This window comes from Thalassophryne amazonica, chromosome 2 (assembly GCF_902500255.1).
Source record: "Thalassophryne amazonica chromosome 2, fThaAma1.1, whole genome shotgun sequence".
Classification (NCBI taxonomy): domain Eukaryota; kingdom Metazoa; phylum Chordata; class Actinopteri; order Batrachoidiformes; family Batrachoididae; genus Thalassophryne; species Thalassophryne amazonica.
Window position 1 is genome coordinate 69698865 of NC_047104.1, and position 17305 is coordinate 69716169.

General features: G+C 41.1%; 1 protein-coding gene across 1 annotated transcript in view; it reads right to left on the bottom strand.

The window, feature by feature from the left end:
• The window catches only part of rufy2 (RUN and FYVE domain containing 2), a 128999-nt gene that overhangs the window by 83486 nt on the left and 28208 nt on the right, over positions 1–17305 (bottom strand). The window contains 2 exon segments of the mRNA XM_034187447.1: positions 1596–1719; positions 11402–11503. Coding sequence (XP_034043338.1) covers positions 1596–1719; positions 11402–11503 — 226 coding nt within the window.

The window sequence follows — 17305 nt, forward strand, 5'->3', positions numbered from 1 at the left end:
CATGCGTGCATGTGTGCGTATGGTTTGATCACGCAGAAACCGGGGAGAGCTAACATTTGCTGTTGGTATGCTTATCTGTTTTGGGTCAAGGATGAATGCTGCGAAAGCATAAAGTTGATAGGACTAATATTTTTGGTGAAATCAGCAATTTTAGCTAACCAGTAAACAATGGACATTGGGCTGTAATGTACCATGGGGTTCAGGGTTTTGGGATTTTAAATGTTATTGTGGTTCATGTTAGTTAAACAGTGTTGTTAGTGTTATTGATTTGTTGTGTTTTGTTGTTCAATTGATTTAGTCAGTTTAGTTAAGTGTCAAGTTGTTGTTACCATGAGTGAAAACAGTATTGCTTTTGATGTCTTCCGCTATCGTCTCTGTCTGTGTGTGTGCAAAAATTAAAGGCACCTGCTTGCAGCAGAGTGCAGAAAAAACAGAGTTCTGCATGCATGCAACTGGGGACACCTTTTAAGTACATCCATATTGCTGTTTCGTATGCTTATGTATTTTGAGTCAAAGATGAACGGCGCCAAAACGGAAAGTTGATAAGACTAAAAGTTGATAAGAGAAATTAGCAATTTTAGCTAACCAGTAAACAATGGACATTGTGCTGCAATGCACCATGGGAATTTGAGTTTTGGGGTTTTAAATGTTGTTATTGTGGTTCATGTTAGTTTAACAATGCTGTTAGTGTTATTAATTTATTGTGTTTTTGTAGTTTAATTGGTTTAGAAAGTTTAGTTAAGTGTCATGTTGTCATTATCATGAATGAAGAGTACTGCTTTTGGTATGGCCCATCACTGTCTGTTTGTGCATGTGTAAAAATTGAAGGCACCTGCTTGCAGCAGAATGGAGAAAAAAATTAAAAGCTCTGTGTGCGTGCGACTAGGGCTGACATTTGCCGTTTGGTATGCTTATGCATTTTGGGTCAAGGATGAACAGCGCCAAAACAGAACGTTGATAGGAGTAATACGTTTGGAGAAACTACGAATATTAGCAGATATTAACATTGCTAATTACATTGTGGACTAACATGCTATTCCCAGCAAGGGGCAGTAAATAATCTTATATTAAAAGCGTGAGTGCACACGTGATTTTATTGAGTAAGTTCAACGTAAGTACATAATATAATTGTAAATACGTTAAAAATACATGAATGACACAACATAGTGAAACCACTTATTTCCATTGTGGTCTACTTAAAAATCAAATGACAAAATAGAAGTAGTAATAAAATATAATTATAATAATAATACTGATAATGATAATAATAGTGTGTATATGGCAACAAGAAACTAAACAATTTAGAACTACATTAAGACAGTAAATTAACATTAATAAAATTATATAACAGGAAATAAAATGGTTTAGCTCTTCTTCAATAAATTGTTGTGTAACGTTCTAAAAGCATTCTGGACTCACACACCATTCCAACTTATTATAGAAACTTTGCTTAATTTATTACCACCCTTGAAAAATGTCAGCTACCTATTTTACAAACACTACCCAAGCTATAGTCCGTGGATCCCCACGAGCAACATGCTAGTACCTGATATTAACTGTGATCTTTGAGTTGATTCAACAGTTTTTGGGCTTACCTGAGAGTCCAGATCCTCGCCTTTAACACATAGGTTGGCATCAATAACATTTAGTCCCACTAGCAGACCCACAATCACTGCACCCTCCTCTTCCAGTATCAGTGCTGAACACTCATAGAAATCACTGTGGGCAGACAAACAGTAGATCCACACAAGGCTGGATGATGTCGTATCATTATTAGTAACATATTAGGATGGATAATTTATCATATTCAACATCTTAATATGTCAAATACATGCAACAAGGATAATAATACAAAATAATCTTTTCTTTCTGCACCTTTCTATGTTACATCAAGCTCAAAATGATTTAAAACAAAGAATAACCTGATCCGTTACAATCATTTCTATAGTAACTTAATTAAATTAAACAAGTTATCGTATGATACAGTGCATCCTGAAAGTATTCACAACACTTCACCTTTTCCACATTTTATGTTGCAGCCTTTTTTCAAAATGGATGAAAAATTCTACCCCATAATGGCAATGTGAAATTTTTTTTTTTTTTTTTTGCAAATTTATTAATAATAATAATAACAATAATAATAATGGAAAAAACCCTAAGAAATTCACACGTATTCACAGCCTTAGCTATGCAGCTCAAAATTGAGCTTTGTCATGATCTGCCCCATTTCTGGGTTTTCATCTGGGTTTTGTCTATGTCCATGCCCCCTGTCTTCAATCCGCTGTCTTTGATTTTCAGTTTATGGTTACTTTAGTCACTGGTTTGATTTTGTGCATTTACCATGGTAGTCATTGCTTGCAATTTCTGTTTGCCATACTTCTGTCACATGTGGGTTCCCTTCTACTTTCTGCTCTTTTCTTGTTGATCACTCTTCAGTTCTCACTTTTGCTTTTTTTCTGGTTTTGTTTTTGTTCCTTCCATGTGTAGATTTTTTGCATTTATGTTTTGGATTAACCTTTCAGTTTATTTCTGTCTGCTTTAGGGAAGCACCGATCCCGATACCAGTATTGGGTATCGGCCCGATCCCGTATGTATGTACTTGTAATCATAAAACTGCTCCGATACTAGACATCCAATACTCCTTTACAGCAGCGTGATGTTAACCTCTCAATGTGTGTTTGTATTGTGGGTTGATCGCGGCAGCCTGTGAGAGGCGGAGGTCGCAGTTCGATGGAACTGCCCGCTTCGCCAAAGAAGCGTTTGATGCTGCGAGCTTTTCATCTGTTTTCTGCAGCGCAGCTCTGAGTTGAGAACAGTTGTTGTCTCTCAAAGCGCGGTGACGGCAGCACACCTGCACGGAGCTTTTTACTAAGACATTTTTACATTTTTTTCTTTAAAACTCTGTCCCGCTCCGTGTGGGTCCTCACTAAAAACAGCTGATGCGCACGCATTAACAATGCTTGTTTTTTCCCCACCCAAATGCCCCTAAGGTCTCTTTCTGAGGATGACATGATTTGCTTTTTCCATAAATACACGTTAAACCAGGGGTGAATCCAGGCGGAAAGGGAGAGGGTGTGCTCCCTCCTCCATACCCCTATATTAAAGGTCCACTTTTGAAGACCATTTTTCATACTACTAATACTATAATAATAATTTTAACAATTAAAATGCCGAGAAAGAATTAAAATGTTAGAAAAATGTTAGAAAAATTTAAGTTGCATTTATAAACAACGTAGATTATAAATTGTAAGTTTTACTGTTACAGTGCTGTCAAAATTTAATATGAGGTCGAGAAAGATGTCTTTATTTTATTTTTTATAAAAGAAGTATTTATGTCCATTGAAGTCAAGGAAGGGTGACTATAAAGTGAGTATTGGCAAAACTGGTTATCATTTTCATGTTGAGGAGGCAGGGGGTGTTGTCAGCAGCTGCTGAAAGTAACTAATAAAGTAACTAGTAATCTAATTTAGTTACTTTTAAAATTGAGTAATCAGTAAAGTAAGTTACTTTTTCAAAGTAACTGTGGCAACACTGGTGCTCATAGACATAAGCAAAGTTAGTGATGGACCAATTTCAGTTTCTTGGTGCTGTCTATTTTGTTAGCGCTGAAGTCCACAGGTTACATTTCAGTGAGAGGTCTGGCAGCATTATGTTTGTTAGGAAACACACGCCTTAATGGCTGTGCACCAGCCTTGTTTAACCCTTGTTTCATCCATAATCGTCCGCTCTTCCATGTTTGACCCTGCTTCGTGCTCGACCTTGTTTTCTGCCACAACCTCTGAATTTGGATGGACTGTGCTTTAGGACCTTGCTTGTTTTTGACTCTGTTTTTGCCGCAGCCCCGACAACATGTTTCTGTGCCTCTGAACCAGCTTGCTCTCTGACCAGGCCTCAGCCTCACGTCTGCCTATTACCTTTGCCACGCTGACTGAATACCCGTGTACCGTATCTGTGCTCTGTGTTCCAAGATAAAGCCTTGTTTTTTTACTCCAACCTCCTGTTTTTGTGAGTCTGCATTCTGTATCCATCATTCTGTTCAATCTTGCCATGAACCCTGAAACCTCAGATGCATCCTGTTTTCCACTGATCATCCTTGAAAGTTTCTACAACTTAATTAGAGTCCATCTGGGGTAATTCAGTTGACTGGACACGATTTGGAAAGACACACACCTGTCTATATATAAGGTCCCACAGTTGACAGTGTAGGTCAGAGCACAAACCAAGCATGAAGTCAAAGGAACTGTCTGTAGACCTCTGAGACAGGATTGTCTCAAGGCACAAATCTTGGGAAGGGTACAGAAACATTTTCTGCTGCATTGAAAGTCCAAATGAGCACAGCAGCCTCCATCATCCATAAATGAGAAGAACTAACTGGAGACCCTAATGTCGGACCACGGTACACCAGCAAATAGAAACACTGTAGTAGTCCGAACTAGAAGAAACAAATGCATGGATCAGGGTCTCTGCATCAGCCATAGACAGGATGGGACGGAGCTTTGCTATATTCTGCAAGTGGAAGAAAGCAGTCTTCGTAATATCTCTAATGTGTAGCTCAAAGGACAAAGAAGGATCAAAAATCACCCCAAGGTTCCTCACTTTGTCAGTGTGATGTATGACACACAAGCCTAGGCTAAGCGTTAGCTGGTCAAATTCAAATCAAATCAAATCAATTTTATTTATATAGCGCCAAATCACACACAAACAGTTGCCCAAAGCACTTTATACTGTAAGGCAAAAGCCATACAATAATTACAGAAAAACCCCAACGGTCAAAACGACCCCCCTGTGAGCAAGCACCTTGCGCGACAGTGGAAGGAAAAAACTGCCTTTTAACAGGAAGAAACCTCCAGCAGAACCAGGGCTCAGGGAGGGGCAGTCTTCTGCTGGGACTGGTTGAGGCTGAGGGGAGAGAATCAGGAAAAAGACATGCTGTGGCTGATCCGAATTGGGAGCTGGTTCCACAGGAGAGGAGCCTAATAGCTGAAGGCTCTGCCTCCCATTCTACTCTTAAAAACCTAGGAACTACAAGTAAGCCTGCAGTCTGAGAGCGAAGCGCTCTATTGGGGTGATATGGTACTATGAGGTCCCTAAGATAAGATGGGACCTGATTATTCAAATCCTTATAAGTAAGAAGAAGAAATTTAAATTCTATTCTAGAATTAACAGGAAGCCAGTGAAGAGAGGCCAATATGGGTGAAATATGCTCTCTCCTTCTAGTCCCCGTCAGTACTCTAGCTGCAGCATTTTGAAATTAACTGAAGGCTTTTCAGGGAACTTTTAGGACACCTGATAATAATGATTACAAATAAGTCCAGCTAGAGGAAATAAATGCATGAATTAGTTTTTCAGCATCCACTCTGAGACAAGACCTTTTAATTTAGAGATATTGCGCAAATGCAAAAAGCAGTCCTACATATTTGTTTAATATGCGCATTGAAGGACATATCCTGATCAAAAATGACTCCAAGATTTCTCACAGTATTACTGGAGGTCAGGGTAATGCCATCCAGAGTAAGGATCTGTTTAGACACCATGTTTCTAAGATTTGTGGGGCCAAGTACAATAACTTCAGTTTTATCTGAATTTAAAAGCAGGAAATTAGAGGTCATCCATGTCTTTATGTCTGTAAGATATTCCTGCAGTTTAACTAATTGGTGTGTGTCCTCTGGCTTCATGGATAGATAAAGCTGGGTATCATCTGCGTAACAATGAAAATTTAAGCAATGCTTTCTAATAATACTGCCTAAAGGAAGCACGTACAGTGAATAAAATTGGTCCTAGGACAGAACCTTGTGGAACTCCATAATTAACTTTAGTCTGTGAAGAAGACTCCCCATTTACATGAACAAATTGTAACCTATTAGATAAATATGATTCAAACCACCGCAGCACAGTGCCTTTAATACCTATGGCATGCTCTAATCTCTGTAATAAAATTTTATGGTCAACAGTATCAAAAGCAGCACTGAGGCCTAACAGGACAAGCACAGAGATAGTCCACTGTCTGAGGCCATAAGAAGATCATTTGTAACCTTCACTAATGCTGTTTCTGTACTATGATGAATTCTAAAACCTGACTGAAACTCTTCCATTAGACCATTCCTCTGCAGATGATCAGTTAGCTGTTTTACAACTACCCTTTCAAGAATCAAGGAAGGTTGGAGTTTGGCCTATAATTAGCTAAGATAGCTGGGTCAAGTGATGGCTTTTTAAGTAATGGTTTAATTATTGCCACCTTAAAAGCCTGTGGTACATAGCCAACTGATAAAGATAGATTGATCATATTTAAGATAAAAGCATTAATTAATGGTAGGGCTTCCTTGAGCAGCCTGGTAGGAATGGGGTCTAATAGACATGTTGATGGTTGGAGGAAGTAACAATGAAAATAACTCAGACAGAACAATCGGAGAGAAAGAGTCTAACCAAATACCAGCATCACTGAAAGCAGCCAAAGATAACGATATGTCTTTGGGATGGTTATGACTAATTTTTTCTCTAATAGTTAAAATTTTATTAGCAAAGAAAGTCATGAAGTCATTACTAGTTAAAGTTAAAGGAATACTCAGCTCAATAGAGCTCTGACTCTTTGTCAGCCTGGCTACAGTGCTGAAAAGAAATCTGGGGTTGTTCTTATTTTCTTCAATTAGTGATGAGTAGTAAGATGTCCTAGCTTTACAGAAGGCTTTTTTGTAGAGCAACAGACTATTTTTCCAGGCTAAGTGAAGATCTTCTAAATTAGTGAGATGCCATTTCCTCTCCAACTTACGGGTTATCTGCTTTAAGCTGCGAGTTTGAGAGTTATACCACGGAGTCAGGCACTTCTGATTTAAGGCTCTCTTTTTCAGAGGAGCTACAGCATCCAAAGTTGTGCTCAATGAGGATGTAAAACTATTGACGAGATAATCTATCTCACTCACAGAGTTTAGGTAGCTACTCTGCACTGTGTTGGTATATGGCATTGGAGAACATAACAAAGAAGGAATCATATCCTTAAACCTAGTTACAGCGCTTTCTGAAAGACTTCTACTGTAATGAAACTTATTCCCCACTGCTGGGTAGTCCATTAAAGTAAATGTAAATGTTATTAAGAAATGATCAGACAACAGGGGGTTTTCAGGGAATACTGTTAAGTCTTCAATTTCCATACCATAAGTCAGAACAAGATCTAAAGTATGGTTAAAGTAGTGAGTGGACTCATTTACATTTTGAGCGAAGCCAATTGAGTCTAATAATAGATTAAATGCAGTGTTGAGGCTGTCATTCTCAGCATCTATGTGGATGTTAAAATCGCCCACTATAATTATCTTATCTGAGCTAAGCACTAAGTTAGACAAAAGGTTTGAAAATTCACAAAGAAACTCACAGTAACGACCAGGTGGACGACAGATAACAACAAATAAAACTGGTTTTTGGGACTTCCCTTTTGGATCGACAAGACTAAGAGTCAAGCTTTCAAATGAATTAAAGCTCTGTCTGGGTTTTTGATTAATTAATAAGCTGGAGTGGAAGATTGCTGCTAATCCTCCCCCTCGGCCCGTGCTACGAGCATTCTGACAGTTAGTGTGACTCGGGGGTGTTGACTCATTTAAACTAACATATTCATCCTGCTGTAACCAGGTTTCTGTAAGGCAGAATAAATCAATATGTTGATCAATTATTATATCATTACTAACACGGACTTAGAAGAGAGAGACCTAATGTTTAATAAACCACATTTAACCTTTTTAGTCTGTCGTGCAGTTGAAGGTGCTATATTATTTTTTCTTTTTGAATTTTTATGCTTTAATAGATTTTTAGTGGTTATTGGTGGTCTGGGAGCAGGCACCGTCTCTACGGGGATGGGGTATTGGGGGGACGGCAGGGGGAGAGAAGCTGCAGAGAGGTGTGTAAGACTACAACTCTGCTTCCTGGTCCCAACCCTGGATAGTCACGGTTTGGAGGGTTTAATAAAATTGGCCAGATTTCTAGAAAGGAGAGCTGCTCCATCCAAAGTGGGATGGATGCTGTCTCTCCTAACAAGACCAGGTTTTCCCCAGAAGCTTTGTCAATTATCTATGAAGCCCACCTCATTTTTTGGACACCACTCAGACAGACAGCAATTCAAGGAGAACATGCGGCTAAACATGTCACTCCCGGTCCGATTGGGGAGGGGCCCAGAGAAAACTACAGAGTCCGACATTGTTTTTGCAAAGTTACACACGATTCAATGTTAATTTTAGTGACCTCCGACTGGCGTAACTGGGTGTCATTACTGCCGACGTGAATTACAATCTTACCAAATTTACGCTTAGCCTTAGCCAGCAGTTTCAAATTTCCATCAATGTCGCCTGCTCTGGCCCCCGGAAGACATTTGACTATGGTTGCTGGTGTCGCTAACTTCACATTTCTCAAAACAGAGTCGCCAATAACCAGAGTTTGATCCGCGGCGGGTGTGTCGCAGAGTGGGGAAAAACGGTTAGAGATGTGAACGGGTTGGTGGTGTACAGGGGGCTTCTGTTTAGGACTACGCTTCTTCCTACGCTTCTTCCTCACAGTCACCCAGCCGGCCTGCTTTCCCGGCTGCTCGGGATCTGCTGAGGGACAGCTAATGGCGGCTAAGCTACCTTGGTCCGCACCAACTACAGGGGCCTGGCTAGCTGTAGGATTTTCCAAGGTGCGGAGCCGAGTCTCCAATTCGCCCAGCCTGGCCTCCAAAGCTACAAATAAGCTACACTTGTTACAAGTACCATTACTGCTAAAGGAGGCCGAGGAATAACTAAACATTTCACATCCTGAGCAGAAAAGTGCGGGAGAGACAGGAGAAGCCGCCATGCTAAACTGGCTAAGAGCTAGTAGCTGCGCTAAGCTAGCGGATTCCTAAAAACACACAAAGTAAACTGATGCCGATGTTTCACTGGACCAAGGACCATCATTTCAGTCTTGTCTGAGTCCAAAAGTAGGAAACTGCTAGACATCCAGCTTTTCACTGATGCAAGACAATCCTCAAAGGATTTTATGTGTTTGAGATTACCAGCAGTTATTGACATGTATAACTGAGTATCATCAGCACAGCAATGAAAGGTAATCCCAAAATACTGCAATATGTGCCAAGGGGTGCTATATAAAGGTAGAAAAGCAACGGCTATGATGGACCCCTGTGGAACCCCAAATTTCATGTCACTAAGGTTAGAGGTAGTATTGTTGTACAAAAAACAGTGAGAATGACTGGTTAGGTATGTCAACCATGCAAGGGCATTCCCAGTAATACCAAAATGATTCTCCAATTTATAGAGTAGAATACTCCGATCCACTGTATCAAACCCAGCACTAACATCTAACAGCACCAGAACTGTAGTGGTATCAGAATCCACTGCAAGAAGAAGATTATTTACCACTTTAGTGACAGCTGTCTTAGTGGAATGATAAATAGGGATGGTAAATGCAGACTGCAGTGGCCCAAAGAGATTATTCTCAGTAAAGTGGTACATGAGCTGCTGTGAAACCAATATTTCCTGTATTTTAGAACAAAATGATAGATTTGATATGGGCTATACTTTTTCAATATACTAGGGTCAAGGTAGATTTCTTAAGTAATGGCTTAATCACTGCAGATATGAAACATTTAGGTACAGATCCCAAAGTTAATGATATACTGATAATTTCCAGCAGATTATCACTTCACTTTGAGCAGATGGAATCAGTTAATCAGTGAAATCACCTGGTGGAGTGGGTGGTTGCAAAGACAACCAGCACCCTCTCTGCCCCTTTCTGGAATGAGCTGAAGACCTCTGCTCTAAAGAAACCCCTTGATAAAGAGTAGACTGAACTCCTTAAATATCCAATGATAACAGATAGCATGGCCCCTCCCACTCTTTCTCTTGCCTCCTTAAGTGCCTGTCACACCTTGATGATTTAGCCAGCGTATGTCGACATGAAAAATTTTGCGAATACACTGGCTACGTCAAATAAGTTATGCAGCTGTCACACCACAATGACTTAGCCAGCATATCACAAATGCTGCCAATACACCATTATACACTAGCTGACATGTTCAGTAAGTTCTATTGTCATCTGGAACACATTAAATACAACATACATCAATATGCGTTGGAGGTAAGTTCGATATAAGTTACACGTAGGTTCAAAACACGTTACACGTTATAAGTAACGTGTGTCAACAATCGAATAACTTTCCTACAACTTATCGCCTGCGTATATGGAACGTATGACCCATATGCTGGCATGCGTCAAAAATATTGCGCATTGACAAAATTTTTAGATGACCTTGCCATACAACGGCGCATACGATCATGCTTCATCATGCTCTTATAAAAAACATACCCATAACTTATTAGACAAAGGCCAGCATATTCACCAAATTTTTAATACGTCGGTATATGCAGGCGAAATCGTCAAGGTGCGACAGTGCCATTTCTAACATGTTCCCCACAACCTCAACTATGTGGGTGGGTAAGGGGTTGGGAATGGGAACCTCAACTTATTAAGGCCCCCTTTACACAGGACAGAGACAGTTGTGAGTCTGTTGTGCGCCTTAAAACATGCCCGATCCACAAAGGTGACGCGAAAACACCTTTCTGTGTAATTGCTTTAGAGGCCCTTGAGTGTGTTGGTGTCTCATGCGGAGTTTGTGCGCTACAGATGATGTGACATTTCCACAGAGATCTGCCTCTTTTTTTGACATACAGTGCCCTCCAAAAGTATTGGAACATTTGCTATTTCACACATTTAATTTGTTTATGTCATTTTAAATATGAAAAATACAAAAAATAAATAAATAAATAAATAAATAAAAAATTTAAAAAAAATTAAATGTCTAAAATTAACTTCCTTAAACTCAAACTGAAAGCAAATGTCTACAACTTGATATAAATTAATAAAAAATATAAAAGCCAAGATGATTGGTTACATAAGTAATGGAACGCTTTGATCTAACACCTGTAAATGATCAGTTTTATTGCCTGTTTTGTTCAGACAAGTCAGGGGATGGATACATGAACATTTCAAAGTCAGTGAATGTATCTTGGACTTTATTTACATCAGTTATGAAGAAATACAAACAGTATGGCACTCTATGGTAAATCTGTATGGAGTAGACAGTTCTCAAAAGCTGAGTGACTGTGCAAGAAGGAAAAGAGTGAGGAAAGCCACCAAGACACTCAGACAACCCAGAAAACGTTAAAGGCTTCTGTGACTGTGATTGGAGAAATTGTTTATAGTGCATGTTTGAATTTTGTATCACCACTCATACAGCTTCATGATGAAGTGGTATAGAGGAGGACTTTCTTAAGAGAAGACCTTAAAGTTCAGCTACAATTTGCCGGTAGGTACAGCTGAGATGCAAGCCTAGATTTGATGTTTTGGTGAAAGAAAATCCTCCTAATTTGTGTCCTTATGTGTGTACCTGAGCAGGTCTTTTCTAGTGATGAGCACCCGAAGGTAGTCAGCCAGACGCTTCTGCATGAGAGCCAGACGCAGCCATGCTCTGGCTCTGCCTAATGGAGTCCTGAAAATGAAAATGGATCATACTTATATTGAGCTCTTCCATCTGAGGGACACACTCAAAATATCACTTTTTCTCATGGGAGGTGCTCAACTGCATATTGGTATCAACTTGGGAGCACCTTAGTGATGGTAATAAGAGCTGTTTTGCTACCTTCCCCACACATGCAGTATTTTCCTGTCTGAATGGGGCATTGAACCTATGACTATGTGGCCATAAGCCCACTTCTTTAATAGTCTATACCTAAAGTTTAAATAAAATGTTGCAGTTTTAGTTGCTGTCCTCTGACAGCTTTTTGGCTCTGACTAACACCCTGCTCTGTTACATAGCTGTCAGTCTGACTCAGCACCACAAAAGGAAACTCTTTGGTATCTTTAACAATACTGCTCTTCCTCATTTTTTTCAGGATCAGACAGTAACTGAAAATTATTCTGAGCACTTCCTTACTGGCAGGTGTGCGACCTACTGAAGAATTTAGAGTAAACCTTTACACCAACACAACATAGACACAAACAAATTAATTTTCAGAAGCAAATCAGTTACAGTAAATGGCAATTATACCAAATAACCTTAATTTGAAAAGATTTATAGTGTTCCACCCCTTAACCCACATAATTTGAGATACTGAGTGCAATTCTGGAAGTTTATTTTAAAAGCAACTAAGCTCGTTCCTTTGGGTTTGTGAAGTTTTGACACACACATCCAAATGATTTCTTCAATTTTGACAAATTGAGAGAAATTTCACAGCCACAGCTGGACCAGGCTTCTCAATGTCACTTCTGGGAAGGCTTTAGGGCTCCTTCAGACATAACATGAAGGTGGATGAAAGAAGCAGAAACTGTCTGAAAAAGGGCGAAAAAACAAACAAACAAACAAACAAACAAAAAAAAAAACGAATTGGCAAGGGACACGCGGTCGGACAGGTGTGAATGAGCCCGTGGCAATGGTTCAGTGCACGCTCGTGTGTGCGTGCAATAACACATTGCGAGCATGTTAGAGTTGTGAGACCACATCATTCTCACACAGCAGCGGAAGGAATTAGATGTACAAATGTACATAAATCAACAAAAATGTCTAAGGACAAATTAATGACAGAGCACAGAACATTATAAGAACAATTAATGTACTGTTTAAATGTAAGACAATCTGGTAATGATTCTGTTCTCACTGTAATAAAATAAAGAAAAGAAAAAAAAAAATAGCAAACAAGAAAAAACAATTTACTGTTACTGTTTCGGAACTCTGGCAAAACAATTTCCTGTTGGATTAATAAAGTTCCCCTTATTATTCTTATGATGTGTAATTGATGCCTGATGACGTGACGCTCTGTGTTGGAAACGACGGATCAAATGGGTTGCATTTCGTCTTGTAAAATATTTCATTCCTTGTATAAAGAGCAGACAATACAAGAATTAACATCCCTCTGTGTCCAGCACACGGTGCGCCGAAGGACACATGACATATGGATCATCAGTTGAGTGGTCATATGATAGATAGATATATTCACATGGAGCAGCCAGGCTGATCGCGTTTGCAGTGCGAAGTGAAGTGCTACTGAAGGCGTTATGTGTTTTTATTTGTTACCACCTCTGAAAAGCATGACGTATTTGACGTATCTACAATTACATTATGTACTTACATCGAACTTACTATATAAAATAACACACTCACGCATTTAAATATATAGATGATTTTCAGCCCCCTGCTGGATTTGTGTATGAATCCAGAATGTAAATATTAGTGTTCATTGTTCAGTAGACCTGTTCAAAATGTCAAATGTTCCAAAATCCTTTAGGCCACATGTTGTTGTTGTTCCACTAATAAAATAAAAGATCTGTGCCAAATTTTATTGTAATCGGACATTGTTTAGGGGTCCCCCACAAAGCAACAATTTTCCGCAAACAAGCAATGTAGTAATCCAGTAAAGTTCTCCTCTGGATGACCAATCAGCCACCACTTTTCTGAGTTCAAATTTGGTCTGCACCTATAAAACCCCAAGTGGAACAAAAACAACATGTGGCCCGAAGTCTCTCACAACTTTTTTTTCCCTATATAACATGAACAGCCCTATTGTTCAGTGTTGCTAGATAATATATAGCTTCTGTAAAAATATTAGTCCTATCAATATTTTTTGTTTTTGCAGTGTTCATCTTTGACCCAAAATACATAAGCATACTAAATGGCAAATGTCAGCTCTCCCTGATTTTTTTGTGATCGAAGCCATACACATGCACACAGAGGCCACTTCGCTATTATAATATACATAACCTTCTCTGTAATTGAAGAATTCAACAGTACACAAGCAGAGGATTTGACCGATGGAATGGTGACCCTATCAGCTTTTGTTAAGGGCCCTTTCATACATACTGTGAATTTGGTCTATTTGTGTACAACTTCAGGGTGACACGGCGGTACACTCGTATGAGCGCACCACGAAACATCGTGCCGACGGGCAGGCATACACGACGCCAGTGCAACGTTTCATGCACATGACGGTGTCTGTCGAGCAGAAACACTGTGAGCTGCTGCAGCTGCTCGCATTGTGTTCATGGGATGAGCCGCACCATACTGCACTGCTGATGTGGAGGAAAATGAAATAAAAACCAGCTGTATAATTAGTGAATATCACTGAGTTGATATAAATAATACATAAAGGGGGATGCAATACAGAATCCCACAGTTAAACAACCATGGTTAAAAAAAACAAAAAACACCACTCACGTGATTTGAACCTGCGTGTCCTGATTACCAGATGGAAACTTTACCACTACACTACAATCACTGTCTCTTAACAGGAGTGTGAAATGGCTAAAATCAACAAGCAGAATCAGAATCAGAATGCCTTTTATTGTCATTATACATTGGTACAACGAGATTAGGGTCATCCAGTTGCAGTGCAATAAAATAGAATAAAAATAGTGCAAAAAAAAAAGAGATGAAAATAGTGCAAGAGTATGTATCAAAAACAAGATATAAAGAAAAATTCAACAATGTAGGAAAAAATATATATACGAGGTCTATTAGAAAAGTATCCGACCTTATTATTTTTTTCAAAAACCATATGGATTTGAATCACGTGTGATTACGTCAGCTAAGCTTGAACCTTCGTGCGCATGTGTCAGTTTTTTCACGCCTGTTGGTTGCGTCATTCGCCTGTGTGCAGGCTTTGAGTGAGTTTCCTCCGCACGTCTGTCTCAATGTGTCGATAAAGTGCTGATGTCTACGTCTTTTCACAATTCCTGTGCTAGCCAGATGACATCCCGGATAAAACACAGCGTCCAGTTTGGAAATGAACGGCACATTCCACTGTTACACGAGTTTTTGTCATGGAAAGAGGAGCAGAGGCTTTGCACGTTGCGGCGGTGCCGCATGGCGCAAAGCAACGCCGTGATGAAGCCTCACAGGACATGTTCTGGCATGTCCAGGCACATCCACAATTTCTCGGATAATCACTCGATGGAAAAACCACCGACAGCTGTCTGAACGCCATCTCAAAGCCGTCCTATGAGACCAAAACGGAGGTGGTTTTGTCTCGCTCCAGTAGCGAATCCATCGTGACGCGTGAAGCCTCCGCTCGGCTTTCCATGACAAAATCTCTTGTTAAAAGTGAAATCTGCCAGAAAATGGTTGATGTCCAGCTCTTGTGATAACCAGAGAAAATGCACACGATGGTCACGGATCCATACAGCCATCCGTTTAGAAATGAAATGGTCGCTCAGCCTGTCAATGGCAGCTTTGGAGTGTCGCGCACCACTAGTCGCTATGGGACGTCCTTAAAGCGACAGTAACACTCCGTAATCTCTTTGAAGTCCCTAAAATGTTCACCAAAAACCATCTGAATTTCTCGAATGGTGTCCACTTTGATGTCCCTCACAGTTTCTGAAAAAATTTTGATCAAGCAAAGCGGCAGTCTCTGAGCCATTCCTAAACAATGAAAAAAACGACGAGAGGGGTGGACCACTCCTCACTCAAAGCCTGCTCACAGGTGAATGACGCAACCGACAGGCATGAAAAAACTCATGCATGCGCACGAAGGTTCAAGCTTGGCTGACGCAATCACACGTGATTCAAATCCATATGGTTTTTGAAAAAAAAAAATAAGGTCGGATACTTTTCTAATAGACCTCGTACAATTGACACTAGTGCAAGGTGCAGCTAGGATATAAATATATTGCACAGAAATGTATATTGTCTATGGGTGATTGGGTTATTGCACATGGTTATGATTGCACGAGGAGGATAAGTGCATGATAGAGTTCAATGTGGTTATGGCTTTGGGGAAGAAACTGTTTTTCAGTCTGTTTGTTTTTGTCCTTGTGAGCCTGTAGCGCCTCCCTGAGGACATCAGGTCAAACAGGGCAGAGCCAGGGTGAAAGCAGTCTTTGGAGATCGCTTTGGCTCTGCTGAGGCAGCGGGAGGTGTAAATGTCCAACAGGGAGGGGAGAGGCCGGCCGATGATCTTCTGTGCTGCCTTAACAACCCTCTGCATTCTCTCCCTGTCAGCAGCGGTGGAGCTGCCAAAACATACTGTGACGCAGTATGTCAGCAGGCTCGCAATGGATGAGCGGTAGAAGGCCAGCAGCAGGTTGGTGTTGAGGTTGTACTTCCTGAGGACTCTCAGGAAGTGTAGCCGCTGCTGAGCCTTCTTGAGGATAGAGATGTTGTTGGACCAGGAGATGCAGTCTGAGATGAGAACGCCGAGATACCTGAAGGTGTGGACCCTTTCCACACACTCGCCGTTGATGAGAAGGGGGGTGGGTTGGTGCGGTGTTTCCTGAAGTCAATGATGATTTCTCTGGTCTTCCTAGTGTTCAGAGCAAGGTTGTTCTCTGAGCACCAGGCTGCCAGCTGCCGGATCTCCTCTCTGTAGGCAGCCTCATCACCTCCAGAGATGAGACTGACCACCGTGGTATCGTCTGCAAAGTTGATGATAAGGTTATTCTTGTGGGCCGGTCTGCAGTCGTACATGTAGAGGCAGTAGAGGAGGGGGCTCAGCAAGCAGCCCTGTGGAGAGCCGATGCTCAGCATGCGGGTGCAGGAGAGGTGAGGGCTGAGTCTCACAGTCTGGGGACGGTTGGAAAGAAAGTCTTTAATCCAGGCGCATGTGAGAGGGTGGAAGCCAAGAGTGACCAGTTTTGTGGTAAATCTATCCGGGATTATTGTGTTGAAGGCAGAACTATAATCCACAAAGAGCATTCGGACGTAGCTCTGTGGCTGCTCCAGGTGGTTTAGAGCAGAGTGGAGAGCTACGACGATGGCGTCCTCTGTGGATCTGTTTGCCCTGCAAACTGGTGAGGGTCGAGGTCTGGGGGGAGGTGGGCCTTGATGTGCTGAAGAACCAGTCTCCCAAAGCACTTCATGATTACCGGAGTGAGGGCCACCAGGCGGTAATCATTCAGGCTGGTGATGGGAGACTTTTTCGGCACCGGGATTATGGTGGGGGTTTTCAGGCAGGAAGGGATGACTGCTTGGTCCAGGGAGAGGTTGAAGATCCCGGTGAAGGCGAGGGCAAGAGGGTTGGCACACGCTCTGAGCACCTTGCCAGGTACTCCGTCTGAGCCAGCATCTTTCCTGGGGTTCACTGCGAGGAGCACTCGCCTGACATCATGCTCTTTTACAGTGAGTGGAGTCCGGGGAACAGGTGGGGTCGGGGGGAGGGCAGGAGCAGGTGAGTGCAGTTGGGAAGATCCGAACCGAGCAAAGAAGCCGTTTAGCTCCTCTGCCAGTGGTGCACTCAGGTCCGCTGTTGGAGCATCACAACCCCAGAAGTTTGTGATGTCATGTATTCCCTGCCACACCCTCCGT